The sequence below is a fragment of the Phaenicophaeus curvirostris genome, chromosome 2 (genome assembly GCF_032191515.1).
Source record: "Phaenicophaeus curvirostris isolate KB17595 chromosome 2, BPBGC_Pcur_1.0, whole genome shotgun sequence".
Classification (NCBI taxonomy): Eukaryota; Metazoa; Chordata; class Aves; order Cuculiformes; family Cuculidae; genus Phaenicophaeus; species Phaenicophaeus curvirostris.
The window spans coordinates 55,926,172-55,941,813 of NC_091393.1; the positions used below are offsets into that span (position 1 = coordinate 55,926,172).

Here is a 15,642-nt window from a genome sequence, read left to right on the forward strand (position 1 = left end):
TCTGTACAAGTAGAGATGCGGCACCGGGAGGAGAGCATCGCTCACGGAGATGTAAAAGCAAATCTAGACCAGAGGTGATGAGCTGCTGTAAAAGCCACTGATTTTGAGAAAATACGTTATCTTCCAAAGATGATAAACAGGCAAAACGCTCTGGGGGAAGACAGCCCGGCTGAGCAGACAGGTAGGTACAGCGCCAAATTCATTTATGTCTTTACTCTAAGGGGCATGGTTTAGTGTTTGATAGGAATGGTTGGACTCGATGATCCGGTGGGTCTTTTCCAACCTGGTTATTCTGTGATTCTATAATGCCTCTCCCGGCTAAGCCCGAGCTCGCAGGGGAAGGGCAGAGCACGGCAGAGCGCGGGCCCCTCGGGGGCGCCGGCTCGGTGAGCGCCGGCAGCTGCTGCCAGCGGCGGGGCGGGGGGGGGCGGGGCGCGCTCTCCGCCCCGCGCCAAGCGTGTCCCTCCGCGCTCGCCGTCGCGCCGCAGCCAATCAGCGCGCGCGCGGCGGGGCGGGCGGGAGCGGCGCGGGGCGGCCATGGAGGACGCGTGCGCCAAGTTCGTGTCGCAGAAGATCAGCAAGGCGCGCTGGCGGCCCCTGCCCCCCGCCGCGATCCATCCCCCAGACCTCTTCGCCACCGGCTCTTGGGACAACGAGGTAGCTGGCCGGGCGGGCCCGGAGGCGCGGCGGGCCCTTCCCGGTCAGCCCCCCGAGCCTCTGCCGCTTCGCGTGGGAGAGTGGGACCGGAGCTTCCGCGCGTCCCGGGGGCCCTTTACGCCTTGCTCGGTTCCTAAGGAAGCCAGGAGCCGTCCCCCGGCTCCGCACGGTTATTCCACAGGGCCAGCGCTTCCCTCCGGCTCCCTATTGCTATTTCAGCTGGAGGGCGGTCACAAGCGGTGCTCCCCAGGGCTCGGTGCTGGGTCCAGCCCTGTTCAATGTCTTTATCAATGACCTGGATGAAGGCATTGAGTGCACCCTTAGCAAGTTTGCAGATGACGCTAAGCTGGGAGGTAGTGTCAATCTGCTGGAGGGTGGAGAGGCTCTGCAGAGGGATCTGAACAGGCTGGACCGCTGGGCTGAGGCCAACGGCATGAGGTTTAACAAGGTCAAGTGCCGGGTCCTGCACTTGGGGCACAACAACCCTGTGCAGTGCTACAGACTAGGAGAAGTCTGTCTAGAAAGCTGCCTGGAGGAGAGGGACCTGGGGGTGTTGGTTGACAGCCGACTGAATATGAGCCAGCAGTGTGCCCAGGTGGCCAAGAAGGCCAATGGCATCTTGGCTTGTATCAGAAATGGCGTGACCAGCAGGTCCAGGGAGGTTATCCTCCCTCTGTACTCGGCACTGGTGAGACCGCTCCTCGAATCCTGTGTTCAGTTCTGGGCCCCTCACCACAAGAAGGATGTTGAGGCTCTGTAGCAAGTCCAGAGAAGGGTGACAAAGCTGGTGAAGGGGCTGGAGAACAAGTCGTATAAGGAGCAGCTGAGAGAGCTGGGGTTGTTTAGCCTGGAGAAGAGGAGGCTGAGGGGAGACCTCATTGCTCTCTACAGCTACCTGAAAGGAGGTTGTAGAGAGGAGGGTGCTGGCCTTTTCTCCCAAGTGACAGGACAAGGGGGAATGGCCTCCACCGGGGAGGTTCAGTCTAGATATCAGGAAAAAGTGTTTCACAGAAAGGGTCATCGGGCACTGGCAGAAGCTGCCTAGGGAGGTGCTTGAGTCACCATATCTGGAGGTATTTAAAATACGGGTAGATGAGGTGCTCAGGGACTTTGTTTCAATGGCAGATAGGAATGGTTGGACTTGAGGTTCTAAGAGGTCTTTTCCAACCTAGTGATTCTATGATTTCCTGGCTGTAGCGGGAAGGCTGTGCCATCCAAGCTGGCTTGTTGGATAGTTTCAGAAGTGTTTTCAAGTAAAATTGGTGGTGTTGTTTCCGTACAGGATAACAGGATCTCCATTTGGTCTGCTGAAGACGTTGGAAATGTGGGCCTCAACGGTGAATGTCAAGGAGAACCTCAGCTGCTGTGTGACATCAGGCATGATGGTGATGTTATGGACATGCAGGTAAAATAGCTGTGTCGAACAGATCCTTATTTTTATGGGCTTGTCCGTTATGAGGAGTTAAGTCACGATGAGCTATCAAAATGCTGAGATTGACAAAAAAATTCTTATTAAGAAGGGCAAAACCAATGAGTGTCAGTTTGTGAGGCTCGTTGTTTTTCTTTTATTATACCTACCAATAATTTAGGTTACTGTAAATACAAAATTACCATCTCAGTGCTGGCATCAGCTAATAGCATGCTTATTATCTCTTTTTAGTTTTTGGATCAAGAGAGAATCGTGGTTGCCTCGTCAACAGGAACCGTAACTGTGTTCCGTCATCATCAAAATAACCAGGTAAGTAACTTGCACTGGCTTTAAGCTGCTGTTCTGCGTAATACAGGTCACTGGTCTTGGCCTAAGATTCCTCAAAACCACGACAGCAAGAGACATCTGCATACCAAAATCATTTTTTTTCATGTCTGTTGGTAAAAGCTTTGGCTTTAGACACACATGGAAAGAAAAACACATTTTACGTACATACTACATAAATTGGGTTCCAGAGCCATATAGACTGCGGTTATCCACTGGTATATATCTGTAACAAAACAGTTAATTCACTGAAAACATACATTAAGAGTTTAGATAGTTTTGGGGGTGTTGGTATTAATGGACTTGCGCTTGCCTTATTAGAGTTTTTGCATTCTTGAACTAAATGACTTGTGATGAATTTTTTCTCGTGAGTGTCATGCGAGGAAAGATAGGTACGTGCTAGTCTTGCTTTGATTATAAATCACTGAAAATAAATGCATCATGACTTTATATAATTAAAATGACACAATAAAGAGTAATAGATGTTAATAGTTTGATGTGGTACCTAAAATAAACTAAGTTCCTTGCAATCAAAATCTGAATCTGACCTTATGTTTTGAAAGGCCTCTGCTCTTTTCCCTTGATATAAGGAGAGACTGAAGGGATGAGTCTAGTGAAAGTCATTTCATGATTCATAAATAGACAGTGTTCTTTCTGATTTCTAGCTCATGTGAAAAAGATGATTCAGAGAAGAAATGTCTCATAGAAGGGTTGCATGCTCAAGAGTTGAGGAAAATTTAGATCTCTGATTCCTATTTGTATAGGAGATCCTCGTTCCTGTGAGGTAGTGTAGCTTTCTTGGAGCTCATTTCTGGTTTCATGAGTGTTCTGAAAGCTTTGGTCGATCAAGATTGTTATTTAACAGCAGAATTTCACGTCTGGTTACTACTTAGACATTATCTGCCAGCCTGCGGTGGGAAAAGGCGCATTATCATGTGGACCAAGACACATCTTGTGGTGGAGCAGCATGTACTGGGGTCATCTGCAACAAGCCAGAAATTGTCACTGTTGGAGAAGATGGTAGAATAAATCTCTTCAGAGCTGACCAAAAGGATGCAGTAAGAACAATAGGTATGTCAAATAAGTGTTCAAACTAGTTTAAATTAGAGTTGTTTGAGTTTTAGCTTCCCAAATGTTAAACAACAACAAGAAAGGAAGTCAGTTGAGAACAATTAAATATTCCAAGTTGAATGCGTTTGCTCTAGATTATTCCTGTATTCATCCAGAATTGAGATACCTGAAGTGTAGTTCAGATGCATTTCTATATTCATTCAGATACTTGCAAAGTAATGTTTTAAATGATGGAGAAGTTTCAAGCCTAATGTTCTCTGTAGACTTCTGTTTCATCAACGACTTTTAAATGCTATGACAGTATACATGAAATACAGTTAGATTTCAAGAATTAGCGTTCCAAGTTCTTCATAACTGGAAGTCAGCGAAATGATCATTTCAGTTCACTATTTAGTACTAAGGTTAACCCTTATGTCTATATTCAAAACCATCTATTCCTCTATGTCTAAAGGAACACCAAGAACTGGAAGCCCCTGTTTGTATCCTGTTCTTCTGCCAGATACCAGTCATGGCTTACAGTGATAAATTCTCCCTTAGTGAAAAAGCACTGTATTTCTTGGAATAATAGATTTTGCGATAGAGTATGACCTTTGTGGAAGCTGTCAAAATGTGGTTCTTCTCAGCTCTTCTATTATGTTAGTCTCATGGAAACGGAATGCAAGTTTGTAGAGTCTGTTTGAAGTGAAATTTAAAAGCAGAAATAATTTGAAGGACAGCAACACTCTGTTTGATAGTGGCTTTACTAAACTGGTACTTTCTCTCTGAAACTTCAGTCTGACACAGCACCGGTGTTTCTCCTCAAGCGAAATCTTGTCTCTAACGGATGAAGGCATTTACACAGTGATAAGCCAATTAAGGAAAGGAACTACTCTGGGATTTCTAGAGGGGGTACTTCTGTGTGCATGGCTGTATATATACACACAAGATAAATCCTATTAATTGCATACAGTTCTTTACTAAAGCTCCTTGAGAATTCCTGTAGGAAACCTTTCTATGTGTTAAAAAACCCAAAAGGTAGCAGGGCATGAGGCAAGTATTAGCACATGCATACCAGCACATGTCCACAAAACACACAAGAACATTAACTAGTTTAAAAGGATTATTTTACTTTTAAATACTTACTTATATACGGATATTAGCACAGAATGTTTTGGTCGAAGTTTAATAGAATAGAATGTTTTGCTGACTCACAGGAAGCAGTTGTTCACCAAAAAAAAAACCCCACAACTATATTTTTCTCTGGGCAATTGCTGAGGTGCTTACACACAGATTTAATATAATGTGCGGGATGCAAGTTGTTAGTTTTCTTAGTGCTTACTTGATAGTACTAGGTAAAAATGCTTGCTTTGTAGTGGTAGCATCAGCTAGTGTTATGCTGGGGTAAAACTTTGCATTGATATTTGCTAGAGCATAAACACCTGAAAAATCATATGTTAGTTAATTGGGAAATGCCCTTTTGAAAATGAGAAGAGAAATGCTGAATTAGGACTGCTCCATAAATCAGTCATACATGTGACCTGGCAATTGAAGCTTACCTGGAGTTACATGGAAGGGACTAGCACAAACTCATTGACTAGAGATTATTTTACTATAAAGTTGGGAAGGGGTGAGAGAATGTCTTGCAAGACTCTTTCAGGGTCTTCAGGATGGAGACAGTGTAAGCGATCCTTGGTACTGGTTCCCAGTTCAACGACATCTTGGCATTTCCCAGGCACTGAGCTGAACCCTTAACATGTTTTAACATGAAGATAGAACTCTTGTACCTCATGAAATACTTGTAAAGGAGTAGCTTGCTATTTTTGTTATTGCTTAATGGATTTAAGGGTATAATACAAAGCTTATAGGTTTATAGTTAATTATGGTAGGAAAAAAATTATGGTAGGAAAAAATCTCCAAAGTTACATATGATGTAAAAAACTTTTGGAGCCATAAAGATGTATCATTGCTAAATCACTTACTATATTTCTGTCATGAAATTGTAAATCCTTTAGAACTTAAGTGTTCAGTAATCTAACATTTCTTTTTAAAGATGTTTTGGTTCTTTTTTCCTTCCCCTTGGCTTTCATTTAAGTAGTAGGCAGCAAAGAAAACTTCAAATATCTGTAACCAGGCATCAGTGCAACTCCTCTGTCTCAATATCAGAATTTAACAGCAAAAAAAATCACCTATATTTTCAGTATGGACTTACACAAAGAATTTTAAAATGCTTGAGTTGAAAGTAGACTTAACAATGTCACCCCATCATAATCAAGATGAAAAGTTTATATATGGTAACTGAATGAAAATAAGAATACGGTGTCTATGTTGTTGTCTCCTAAAGCCTCAAAAGTTTTGCCTCAATGCCATGAAGTGTTGGGCAATGTAAAGTGTTCTGACCAGAACAGGCACTGGAGAGAAGGACCTGAAAAAACAGCTTTGCCATTTAGCTAACATTAACAAGGAAAGCATAATTCTGGTCTGACTTCAGGAACAGGGACAGTTCTTAGACAAGGTCTACAGAGAGTTGCTGAATTAAGTGCTTCTGTATACAAGTTCTCAGCCAATTACTGCTTCTTGTGTTCAGAAGAACAATTTTGCTATGAAAAGCTCCACAGCTTGCCTCCTCTCAGTTGATGCAGAGCATATAAACAAAACTTGTGAAAACTGTGGACCTGGCTAAATTGATTCTTCCTCTTAGCAACTATAGAAAGAAATCTTACGGGTCAACAAGTAGTTCACTGGAACTAATTAAATACAGCTTCTTACAGATTTGTCTCAGTAACTCTTGATACAAGAAGCAAAGGCTCCTTTTTCACAGGGTACCTTTGCAACACTTAAAACATCACGTGACATTGGTGTGTTTCAGCCCCTTAGAGGCTGTTAGCTATGTTTAAGAAGCTGTGTTGCACTTTCTGAAAGGTTATTTTGTCGTAATTAAAGGGAGACTAGCATTCTGTAGGTTTATCTGAGTGCTTTCCTTATCTCTCTTGCAGACAATGCAGACAGCAGTACACTTCATGCAGTGACTTTCCTTCGCACAACTGAGATCTTGACAGTAAATTCAATTGGACAATTAAAAATATGGGACCTCAGACAGCAAGGAAATGAGCCATCTCAAATATTTTCTTTGTAAGACCTTCATTTTATTTTACATATTTACCAAGAGGCATGTGCTACTTTATATAATCTGATGTGAATCTTTCCTAATACCTTCTTGACAATGGGGGAATATATGATTAATATTTTAAGTTTATAACTTCTTTGGTATTAAAATAATCAAATGCAGACTCTGCTTGATGGCTGAATTGCTGTTGTGGCAGAGTATTGTGTGCAGGTGGTCTGTTTTAGAATTGAACTCTTGAAGGGCTGTTGTATCTGTACACTTGATCTTTTAAGAAAAGAAAACCAACCAACCAGCCCTCAAACCAAAACTCTTTCTCTTTCCCTAAATAAATACACTTTACATCTGTTTTTCTCCACAGGCTTAATATAAAGTTTCTGGCATTTAAAATGTATTTGAATGGTAACTTTGTGCCTTGTAAGATATTGTGAAAAAGCAAACCGAGCTGGATTCAAGCCTGTTGTCTGTGGCATGAATCTCATTGCTCTTAATAGGTTGGGGTTTATGTACCTGGTTCTGTTAGTGCCCAGTCTCCCTTTTTAACTCTTACTATATATTGAAACTATAATTATAACATGAATTTTGGGGTAACATTATTATTATAGGTATACTTGGATTATTATTATCTGTGTACAGGGTCTTCTCACTCCTGTAAAACTATCTGATATGTGTGCATGCCTGCAAGGCATAGAACCTGATGTTCATCCAATTGTAGCTTCATGTTATTGCCATACCTGTCATTTCCAGTAGATGTCAGGCGGCTTCAGCCTGTAGTAGTGACCAGTTGCTGCAGGAATTGAAGCTGAAGTCAATACCTTTACCTTGTTCATCAGCGCTCCTAGGGATTTAGAATGAGAAAACAGAAGCTGAACGAAGAATTAATGTTTGGTTTGGTGGTTCCCCCCCACTCTTCTCCTTCGCAGGACAGGTGACCGAGTTCCCCTGCACTGTGTGGACAGGCATCCCAATCAACAGCATATTGTGGCCACAGGGGGCCAGGATGGGGTGCTGAGTATATGGGACATCAGGCAAGGTACCATGCCGGTGTCCCTGCTAAATGCTCATGAAGCAGAAAGTGAGTATCTGAAAGGGGGAGGGGAGGAGAAGGTGGCTTTTCAGCAAAGTTTTGAATTTCTGTAACTCCTGATAAAAAATTAGATGTTATAGCTACCATAGAGAATAATCACATAGTTGCCACGTAATGTGTTGTCATCCGGTTGGCTTCAGTTTGTTCTTTCTTGGTATATGAGACTGTTTTTCCTAAAAGCCAGTTTTATCTAAACTAAAGCTAGAATTAGTAGGCAGTTTCTTAACGAGTCATTAAGTGCATTTAATCAGAATGCCTGTGTTTATAGAACGGTAGGTATATTAATAGTCATAGAAATTGATGCTGTGGTATACAGGTATAGGAAAGCAAGAATGCAGTTACTAACAAACTGAAAAATGTGAGGAAGCAGGGGAAACCGCAGATGGTGCAGCTCCATTTGGTGCCTTCACAACGCTGAAACAGCTCGCTTCCTGGTGACTTTGTATGAACAAGATAGCAATTCATATTGTGCAAAAAATTTCTTGACTTGGTGCCACAATTATATTTAAGGAGTAAAAATACTTCTTGATGCTAAGTTTTACTGATTTAAATATCATTTACACAGTTGTGGTATTTAGACACAAAATAATAATGTGTGTGCTGGTAAGGAATGCATGGTGTGTGCAGATTTAAAGTTAATAGGGAAGGCGGCAAGAAAAATTATTCAGAATGCCTGAATTCAGATAAGATTTTAACATTTAATAATTTTCACAGTACTGATAATGTTCTCTCTTTTTTTTTTTTATTTTTAACTTTCCTCGGGGGAGAGAAGACTGCAGTAAATAACTGAGAGTGGGGGTTTGGGTCTCCTACCCTCCTCCCTGACCTTAGAATGGAAGGTTTTGGTGGTGACCCAAGTTCTTCTAATGCATGTTCGTATTGTACTTGCCAAAATACTTGATACTTGTTCTGAAGCAGTTTTGTTTTGTTTTGATACTTGCAGTGTGGGAAGTTCACTTCCATCCCTCCGACCCCGATCACTTATTTACATGTTCTGAAGATGGCTCTCTTTGGCACTGGGATGCTTCCGCAGACAAATCTGAAAAGCCATCTTTTCTTCATCAAGGTAAAGATGTTTGTAATCAGTCTGCATCGGTCAGTTTGCAACCTAATTAAAGTTTTTGTTCTCACATGACCTAATTAATAACAAAATCTTAATGCAGAAAATTAAAAGCTGGTTTCTTTTCTTAGAAAGAAAGCCCTGATAAGCCCTTCAGGAAAACTCCTTATAAGGGTAACAGTTGTGTGAATTTTTTGTGGGGTTTTTTGATCTTCTGTATTCTGTCCAGTGTGTGAAGGGGCAGATGTAGTAAATCAAAGGTAGATTGTGTTCAGTTAAAAATCATTTGTATATAGAAAAGACATGAAGGCAGCCTGAATGACACATTATTATCTGAGTCTCTGAGGGAGATATCAATTATTTTGGTATGATAAGTTTTGTGTATGTTAATGGGATAGTAGAATTAGGAATTTACCCTTCAGGGTAAATTGGAACTTCAGTGAATGAAACTAGGTCCCTTTTTATTGCATCAGGGTTTTAATTAAAGATACGATGCTGACTTAGTATTTCTTTTCATGTTCTAGTCACAGAAGCTGCTTACTCGATTGCCCCTTCAGGTTGACTTTTAGATGTCATCTGCTCCCTTTGGCATTAAAACTGCCATTCAAAGCGTTTGCCATTCTCTATAGGGAAACAATAGGATAATCAATTCAAGTTGCACTCAGAATGTTTTCGGGTATATTAAATATAAAGCTTTTAGCACCACTTCAGCCGTGTGTTGATTTTATGCTGAATGATAGCTCTCGAACTGTGAAGCTTTGGTTTGAATGTGAAATGTTATGTGGCAAAAATTGAAAGTCAAATCCAGGTGTACCACTTGTTGCAGAATAAGCAGGGTGAAGGGGTGGTAGGAAATAACTGTTATTAAAGCAAAGCTGATGCCCCAAGGATAGCAAGATGCTGTATAAATGGACTTTTGTTCTTAGGTCTGTCCTTGCTTTAGTCTTTGGCTAGAAAAACTGTAGATACTTAGACTGTTTGTTCAGCAAGAGTGCATAGCTGTACTGACCTATTTGTCTTAAATGAGGGCAGAGCTGGTAACAGGTTTCTGTAATCGCTTCAAGTACCTGATTTTTTTAAGCTACTTATTTCTTCATTTACCAAAGAGATGGCAACATCTGTTAACTAATCTGAAAACCGACTTAAATGTAAAATGATAGTCTCATTATGGTTGTTCCATACCTCCTATGTTTCTCCAAATTCTGAGAATATATAAACTAAATTGGAATTTATTTCTCTCTCTTCCACCTTCCTCTCTCCTTCTTTCAGGAGGAAGAAGTACGACCTATTTTTCCCACAGTACTGCTAACCAGTCTGTAGTAAGTGCCTGGCTAAACAACGATCCTGCCAAAGACCGCATGGAAATCACCAACTTAATTCCAAACCAGACTTTATCTGTGAATAGTTTAGATGTTTTAGGACCATGCCTGGTATTTGGTACTGATGCAGAGGCTATTTATGTGAACAAGAAAATTCTTGCATGAAACTCCTCCAGTCCTCCAGTATCCCTTTGGAGTACCAATCGCTTTGAACTACTGCGAAATGTCAGGTTCATTCTTAATAGTACTCTTTAGTCTGTTATCGGTTTTTTGGGGAGAGGCCTACAGCTTGCTTCTGGTACTGCAGAAGAAACGTAAGGTACCTCAGATTCTAAAAGCTGTCGCTCGTTATTGGTGCTCCAGGATGAGTAACTTATTTCTTCCCTGATGCCTGTTTGGTTTAGGCAAGCAGGAAGACAGTTGCTTGGGCAAGATATTTGCTGTAAACGGATGTCTGTAATACACATGCACATACCAAGTGAAGAAAATCCATGATTTTTTTTTTTTCTTTAAAGATATTTTTCAAGTATTAATTAAAAGGCCAAACTATGGGATTCTTTGAAATTCTTTTTATGTCACCTGAGAGAGATGGGGTTTTTTTTAATCTGAATTTTTATACATTTAGGGAATATAACCTTTTGTGTTAGTTTGTGAGAATTTGAAGGAAAAATTGTTAAAAGTTGCGAAATGGGAAAGATTCTGTAAGGATCTTAGCATTTTAGTAACATTATTTTGGATTATTTAAAGCTTCATCATGGATGCGTCATGTTAAAACTTGATAATGTGCTAGTACCTTGCAACATATAGTTATAGTTTTATATATGTGTATACAACTATAACTATATAGTTAAGAGGTTATAACTGACAGATGTGTCGGCTGTGTTTTCAGGTATGAGAATAAGACTTTCTAAACTTGAGACATAGTCTGTGTCACAAATAAAATTCCACATCTAGTCTGTTGCAAACTTTTAAATGTTAAATGTTATAACTGTACCTGCCTCTTGTTGCAGAGGACCCTTTCTCTTTTTAATAAAAAGTTTTGCACAAGAATACTGGTCTGACTTACTGAATTGGTTTGAACAGATGTATGTGTCATCTTTGTAGGAAGATAATAACCGTAAGTTGTTTGGATGGATCCTGGGGATATGGTCTGAAGGTAGAGGGCAACCTCAGGATTTGGCAACAGGTTAAATAACATTTTTGCATGCATTTTCGCCTCAAAACCATTTTCGAGCGTACTTGACTTCCATGTCAGTGAGAACAGCCTCTGTCACCTCCTGAGATAAGAGTACCTTACCTGAACTCCTTGTCTGTCTGGCAGGAGGAGGTGGATGATGCGCTGGGGACAAGGCTGTTCCATACAGGGTATGTATGAACTTGCCACAGGGCTTGATGGAGCATCTTAGCTTGTGCTTCCCCTTTTGTTTGAAATGTAGCACTCTGCCTGGAAAGAAAATTGGACACACTGCATCTCTGAGGGACAACTGCATCTCTGAGGGACAACTGTTTCCTTCCTGGTGCCTTACACCCGTTGCAGTCCTTAGCGAGTCCTTCGTTCAGGCATTAACCGGCTGGCGGAGGCTCTGCGAAACCTTTTTCCTCCACCAGAGAAGCGGTGTTTTGATCCAGAGCTTGGCACGAACAGAAAGCAGCGACTGGAACCTGCCAGGAGGCGGGGGGAAGCTGTCATGTGTGGTTCCCTCGGCTCCTCGGAGTGCGCTGGGCCGGCGCCCCGGGGCAGGAGCAGGAACAGGGGCAGAGCCTCTGGGGCTCCCCGGGGCCGGGTCGGGTTCAGCACCGCGGACAGAGCCAGAGCCCCCCGGGTCCCCGCGGCGGCTCCCCGGGGCAGGGCCGCTGGCGCGCGGCCTCGGGGCGGGGGCGGCGGACCGCGCCGCATCCGGGCGGGGCGCGCGGGGCAGGCCGGGAGCCGCCCACATCCGGGCAGCGCGCGGTGGAGGCACCGACAAAATGGCGGCGCGGAACTGAGCGGCCCGGGGCGGGAGAACGGAGAGGAGAGGCGACGGAGGCGAGAGGGACCGACGAGGAGCCGCCGCCGCTAGCGCGGAGGCCGCCGCGGGGCCGTCGTCTTCGTCGACGTCATCGGTGGGGCCGAGCGCCGCCGCAGGTGGGGGGGCCGCGGTGGCGGGAGGGGAGGCCGCGCCGCCCCCGCTCCGGGGGTCCCGCGCCCTTCTCGGCCCTCGGTGCTCCCGATCGCCGTGGGCCTCGAAGCGCCGGGTCCCGTCGTGCTGCGGGGGCGGCGGGGCCGGCCCGAGCCGCCGCGGGGGTACGAGAAGCGGCTGCTGTGACAAAAAGTGGGATTTTTTTTTTATTTAAGCTAAAGCGGAGTTAAGTTTCGTCGAAGTAGTTGTATTTTTCGAAAGTTAGACGGAACGTCCCGCTGACAGCATGTTTTCTTTCAATGTTTTTTCCAGACATTGTTAATTCTTTGGAGGTGCTAACGTCTTGCGTGCGGTCTGATCTGTACTGAACAGATGTGCCTTCTGTGATCACCTCTGTCTCAAAGGCGAGGTCAAGCAGAGCTGGAGCCAGCTCCAAATGAGCAAGAGTTTTGACTGTTGTGAAGTTCGTAATACCGTTGCTTCTCGTACGAGGGCAGGCTGAGAGAGTTGGGGCTGTTCAGCCTGGAGAAGAGAAGGCTCCGAGGAGACCTGATAATGACCTTACAGTACTTGAAGGGGCTACAAGAAAGCCAGTGAGGGACTGTTTACAAAGCCTTGTGCCGTTAGGACTATAGGGAATGGGTATAAACTAGAGAGGGGCAGATTTAGACTAGACATAAGGAGGAGTTTCTTCACCGTGAGAGTGGTGAGGTGCTGGCACAGGTTGCCCAGGGAAGCTGTGGCTGCCCCATCCCTGGAGGTGTTCAAGGCCAGGCTGGATGGGGCCTTGGGCAGCCTGGGCTGATGGGAGGTGACCCTACCTATGGTAGAAGGGTTGGAACTAGATAATCTTTAAGGTCCCTTCCATCCCAAACCATTCTATGATTCTCTTAATTCTAAGAAAACTTTTAGTGTTAGAAGCGCATCCTTTGGCAAGTTGCTTTATGGCTCGATGACCTGTTATCTCAAGAACAGTTCCCTTGTGTTGTTTTGAACCAAGACCCTACAAACTTAATTTTATGTCTCCCAAATTCTTGATTGTTATTTTTTCCTAGCAAGAAAGTGTTGTGATTATGTATAAAATATTATTAGAATAGGTACACAAGAGAGGGAAGCAAAATATATTAATATATGGCATTCAGTACTTAATTGGGAATATCAGTATTTAAAAGTATGTTCAGAACTTTTGGATACAAGAACTATTACAGGTCTATTACAAAGCTGTGTACTTTTTTCCCCAGAAAAACTTGAAACTCATTGACAGTTGAATGCAGCTATTCTTTATTTTCATTTAAATGGCTATTTTCAAGTCCAGTCTTTCATGATTATACTCTAATGGGACAAGTTGTCGGTTTTTCTTCCTTACAATTTGACCTGTAGGGGAAAATACTTTATTACCATGTATTGAAAAGAAATGAAAAATTATTTTTTTTAACTTTAGGGAAGTGGAGAATTTCATCAGCAGAAACAGCTGCATTAACAAATAAATCTATCATTTACATTTAATGACACAAAACTGCAAAGGGGAGTATACCTTAGTTCCCTTGCATACAGTTAGTTTGTTAGAAGTACAAAATCAAGACACATTTCTTACTTCACAGTCAAAACTTTCTTGTTTTAAAGTGTGTGCAGATGTCTGCAAGAGAAGATGACTTGTGATTTGAGGTTCATATATAAAGCAAGATGAGCTGTAGTAATACTTTCTTGTACCTCATTCAACCAGAGGACCAATTTAATTGCATTTCTGAGCAGTTAAGACTGTATTTTCACATATGTATCAAACTGCTGTTACCCAGTACTGCTGCCAAAAGGAAAAAACCACCAGAAAAAAAACTTACTATTTTTCTGGGTAAGTTCCTTAGCTTGATTCACTTGGTGTGGCCTTATGGACAATTATGCTGGCACTAGTAATTTGTGGGAGATAAGTGGACTGGCTGGTTTACACTGGTAAAGTGCTGCTTCTGCTAAAAATTTACATGAAAATGCAGCTTTTTTCCTGAAGACTGCTTAGTCCATATCCTGTTATGTTGTAGTTGCCAGCAAAAATAATAGCTGTCAAACACTTAGAGCATTCCTTGTCTTAAAGTTCTCAAAGTACTTTAGAAACAAGTACAATGTTCCTGTTTTGCACCTAAAGAAATAGGAGCAGAAGCTTATTTTTTTCTTGTAGGTGGTAGACTGTGGGTGTCCTGAATTAGGGTTCAAGTGACCTGTTAATTTAACCTCAGTTTCTCTTAGGAAGGTTACATTTGTTTATCTCAGCTACCCGTGGTGTAACTATAAAATGAGCATTGAAGTACTGGGTGAAATTACAGTAAAATACGTAGGTGCGAAAGAACTGTTTTCTCCTGAATTTCAGACCTCTGGAACTTGTTAAAAGGAATAACTCTTGTATGGACTTTTTTTTTCCTTCTCTCGTTGGTATATGTGTGACAAGATCAATACCAACTGTTTTAGCTACATTACCCTGCCAATGGTGAGCTAGTCATTACTCCTAATTTTGGTGGAATTAGAACAAGTAATCTAGATTACCAAATCTCTAAGATATTTACAGAGAATCACAGAATCACTAGGTTGTAAAAGACCCACAGGATCATTGAGTCCAGCCATTCCTGTCAATCACTAAACCATGCCCCTCAGCCATGTTTTGGGATGAGTTTATGCTAGAGGTTTCACTTTTCTGGAGGCAGTGATTCTTTTAAATGTTATTAGCGGATATCCTCGCACTTGGGTATCCAACACATGATTTTTTTGAAGCAAGTGTCTTAAAAAGAAAACTAACATCCATAGCATAACTGGTAAAATGGTCTTAATATAATTACTCCTTTTTCTTTGGAAAAAGTTACTGAAAGAATATTTTCAATATGATACTAAATATGATATGCTTTGAAAATGATTTTGGAATTGGCCCAAATTAAATTGCATTTTAATTTCTCTTGTGATGTATTTTCTGCTGAATCTAGATTTCTTATTACTTTGAGCAAAACTGCACTGTCTGTTATTAAAATTGATCTACGTGTTGTGATGTTTTTCTTATTCAGTGACTGCTGAAGAATCACCTACTACCAAACTGCAGGAATGAACTTCAGTATAGCTATCATATTACATTTTTTGAGGGCTTCAAACCTATCACAGGATGAGAAATATTCTGGGTACAGTTACACCAGCTAAGATTTAGATAGTTCCATTAGAGAAATTATATAATTTCTTAAGTGGTTCTCCAAGGAGAATGGGATTATGTGGTTGTCCCTTATGTTTCTTTTTGCAGTCCTTATTTACATATTACTTCAAGCTTTCAGGTTTTATTCATATGTGGGTAGCATGTGTGTTTAATTTGTATAATTTGCATGTGTATTAGAGGGTCCTTTTTCCTATTGACTTGTTGTTTTCTTCCTTAATCACTGAATCATAATTGATTTATGACAGTGCAAATATTGTGGAAGTGAAACCTGGATGAAGAAAGAGTGAATTTTGC

General features: G+C 42.0%; 1 protein-coding gene and 1 long non-coding RNA gene across 4 annotated transcripts; one reads left to right on the forward strand and one right to left on the reverse strand.

Annotated features, from left to right (window-relative positions):
* The first annotated feature begins 512 nt into the window (after positions 1-512).
* NUP43 (nucleoporin 43) lies at positions 513-11,461 on the forward strand. Its single transcript, XM_069852130.1, has 8 exons — positions 513-657; positions 1,940-2,062; positions 2,318-2,395; positions 3,304-3,481; positions 6,454-6,589; positions 7,505-7,656; positions 8,612-8,734; positions 9,998-11,461. Exons 1-8 carry the CDS (start codon positions 538-540, stop codon positions 10,210-10,212), a joined length of 1,125 nt encoding a protein of 374 aa, XP_069708231.1. The 5' UTR covers positions 513-537; the 3' UTR covers positions 10,213-11,461.
* On the reverse strand, positions 4,162-11,858 carry LOC138718012 (uncharacterized). 3 transcript variants are annotated; one of them, XR_011336993.1, is made up of 4 exons: positions 11,574-11,858; positions 11,345-11,491; positions 7,316-7,419; positions 4,162-5,207 (listed from the first exon to the last, which is right to left on the reverse strand). It is a non-coding gene; the product is annotated as an uncharacterized lncRNA (long non-coding RNA). The 3 variants fall into 3 exon arrangements; XR_011336991.1 differs by lacking the exon at positions 11,574-11,858 and having other exon boundaries at positions 11,345-11,560; XR_011336992.1 differs by lacking the exon at positions 11,574-11,858 and having other exon boundaries at positions 4,219-4,297; positions 11,345-11,560.
* Positions 11,859-15,642: the final 3,784 nt, after the last annotated feature.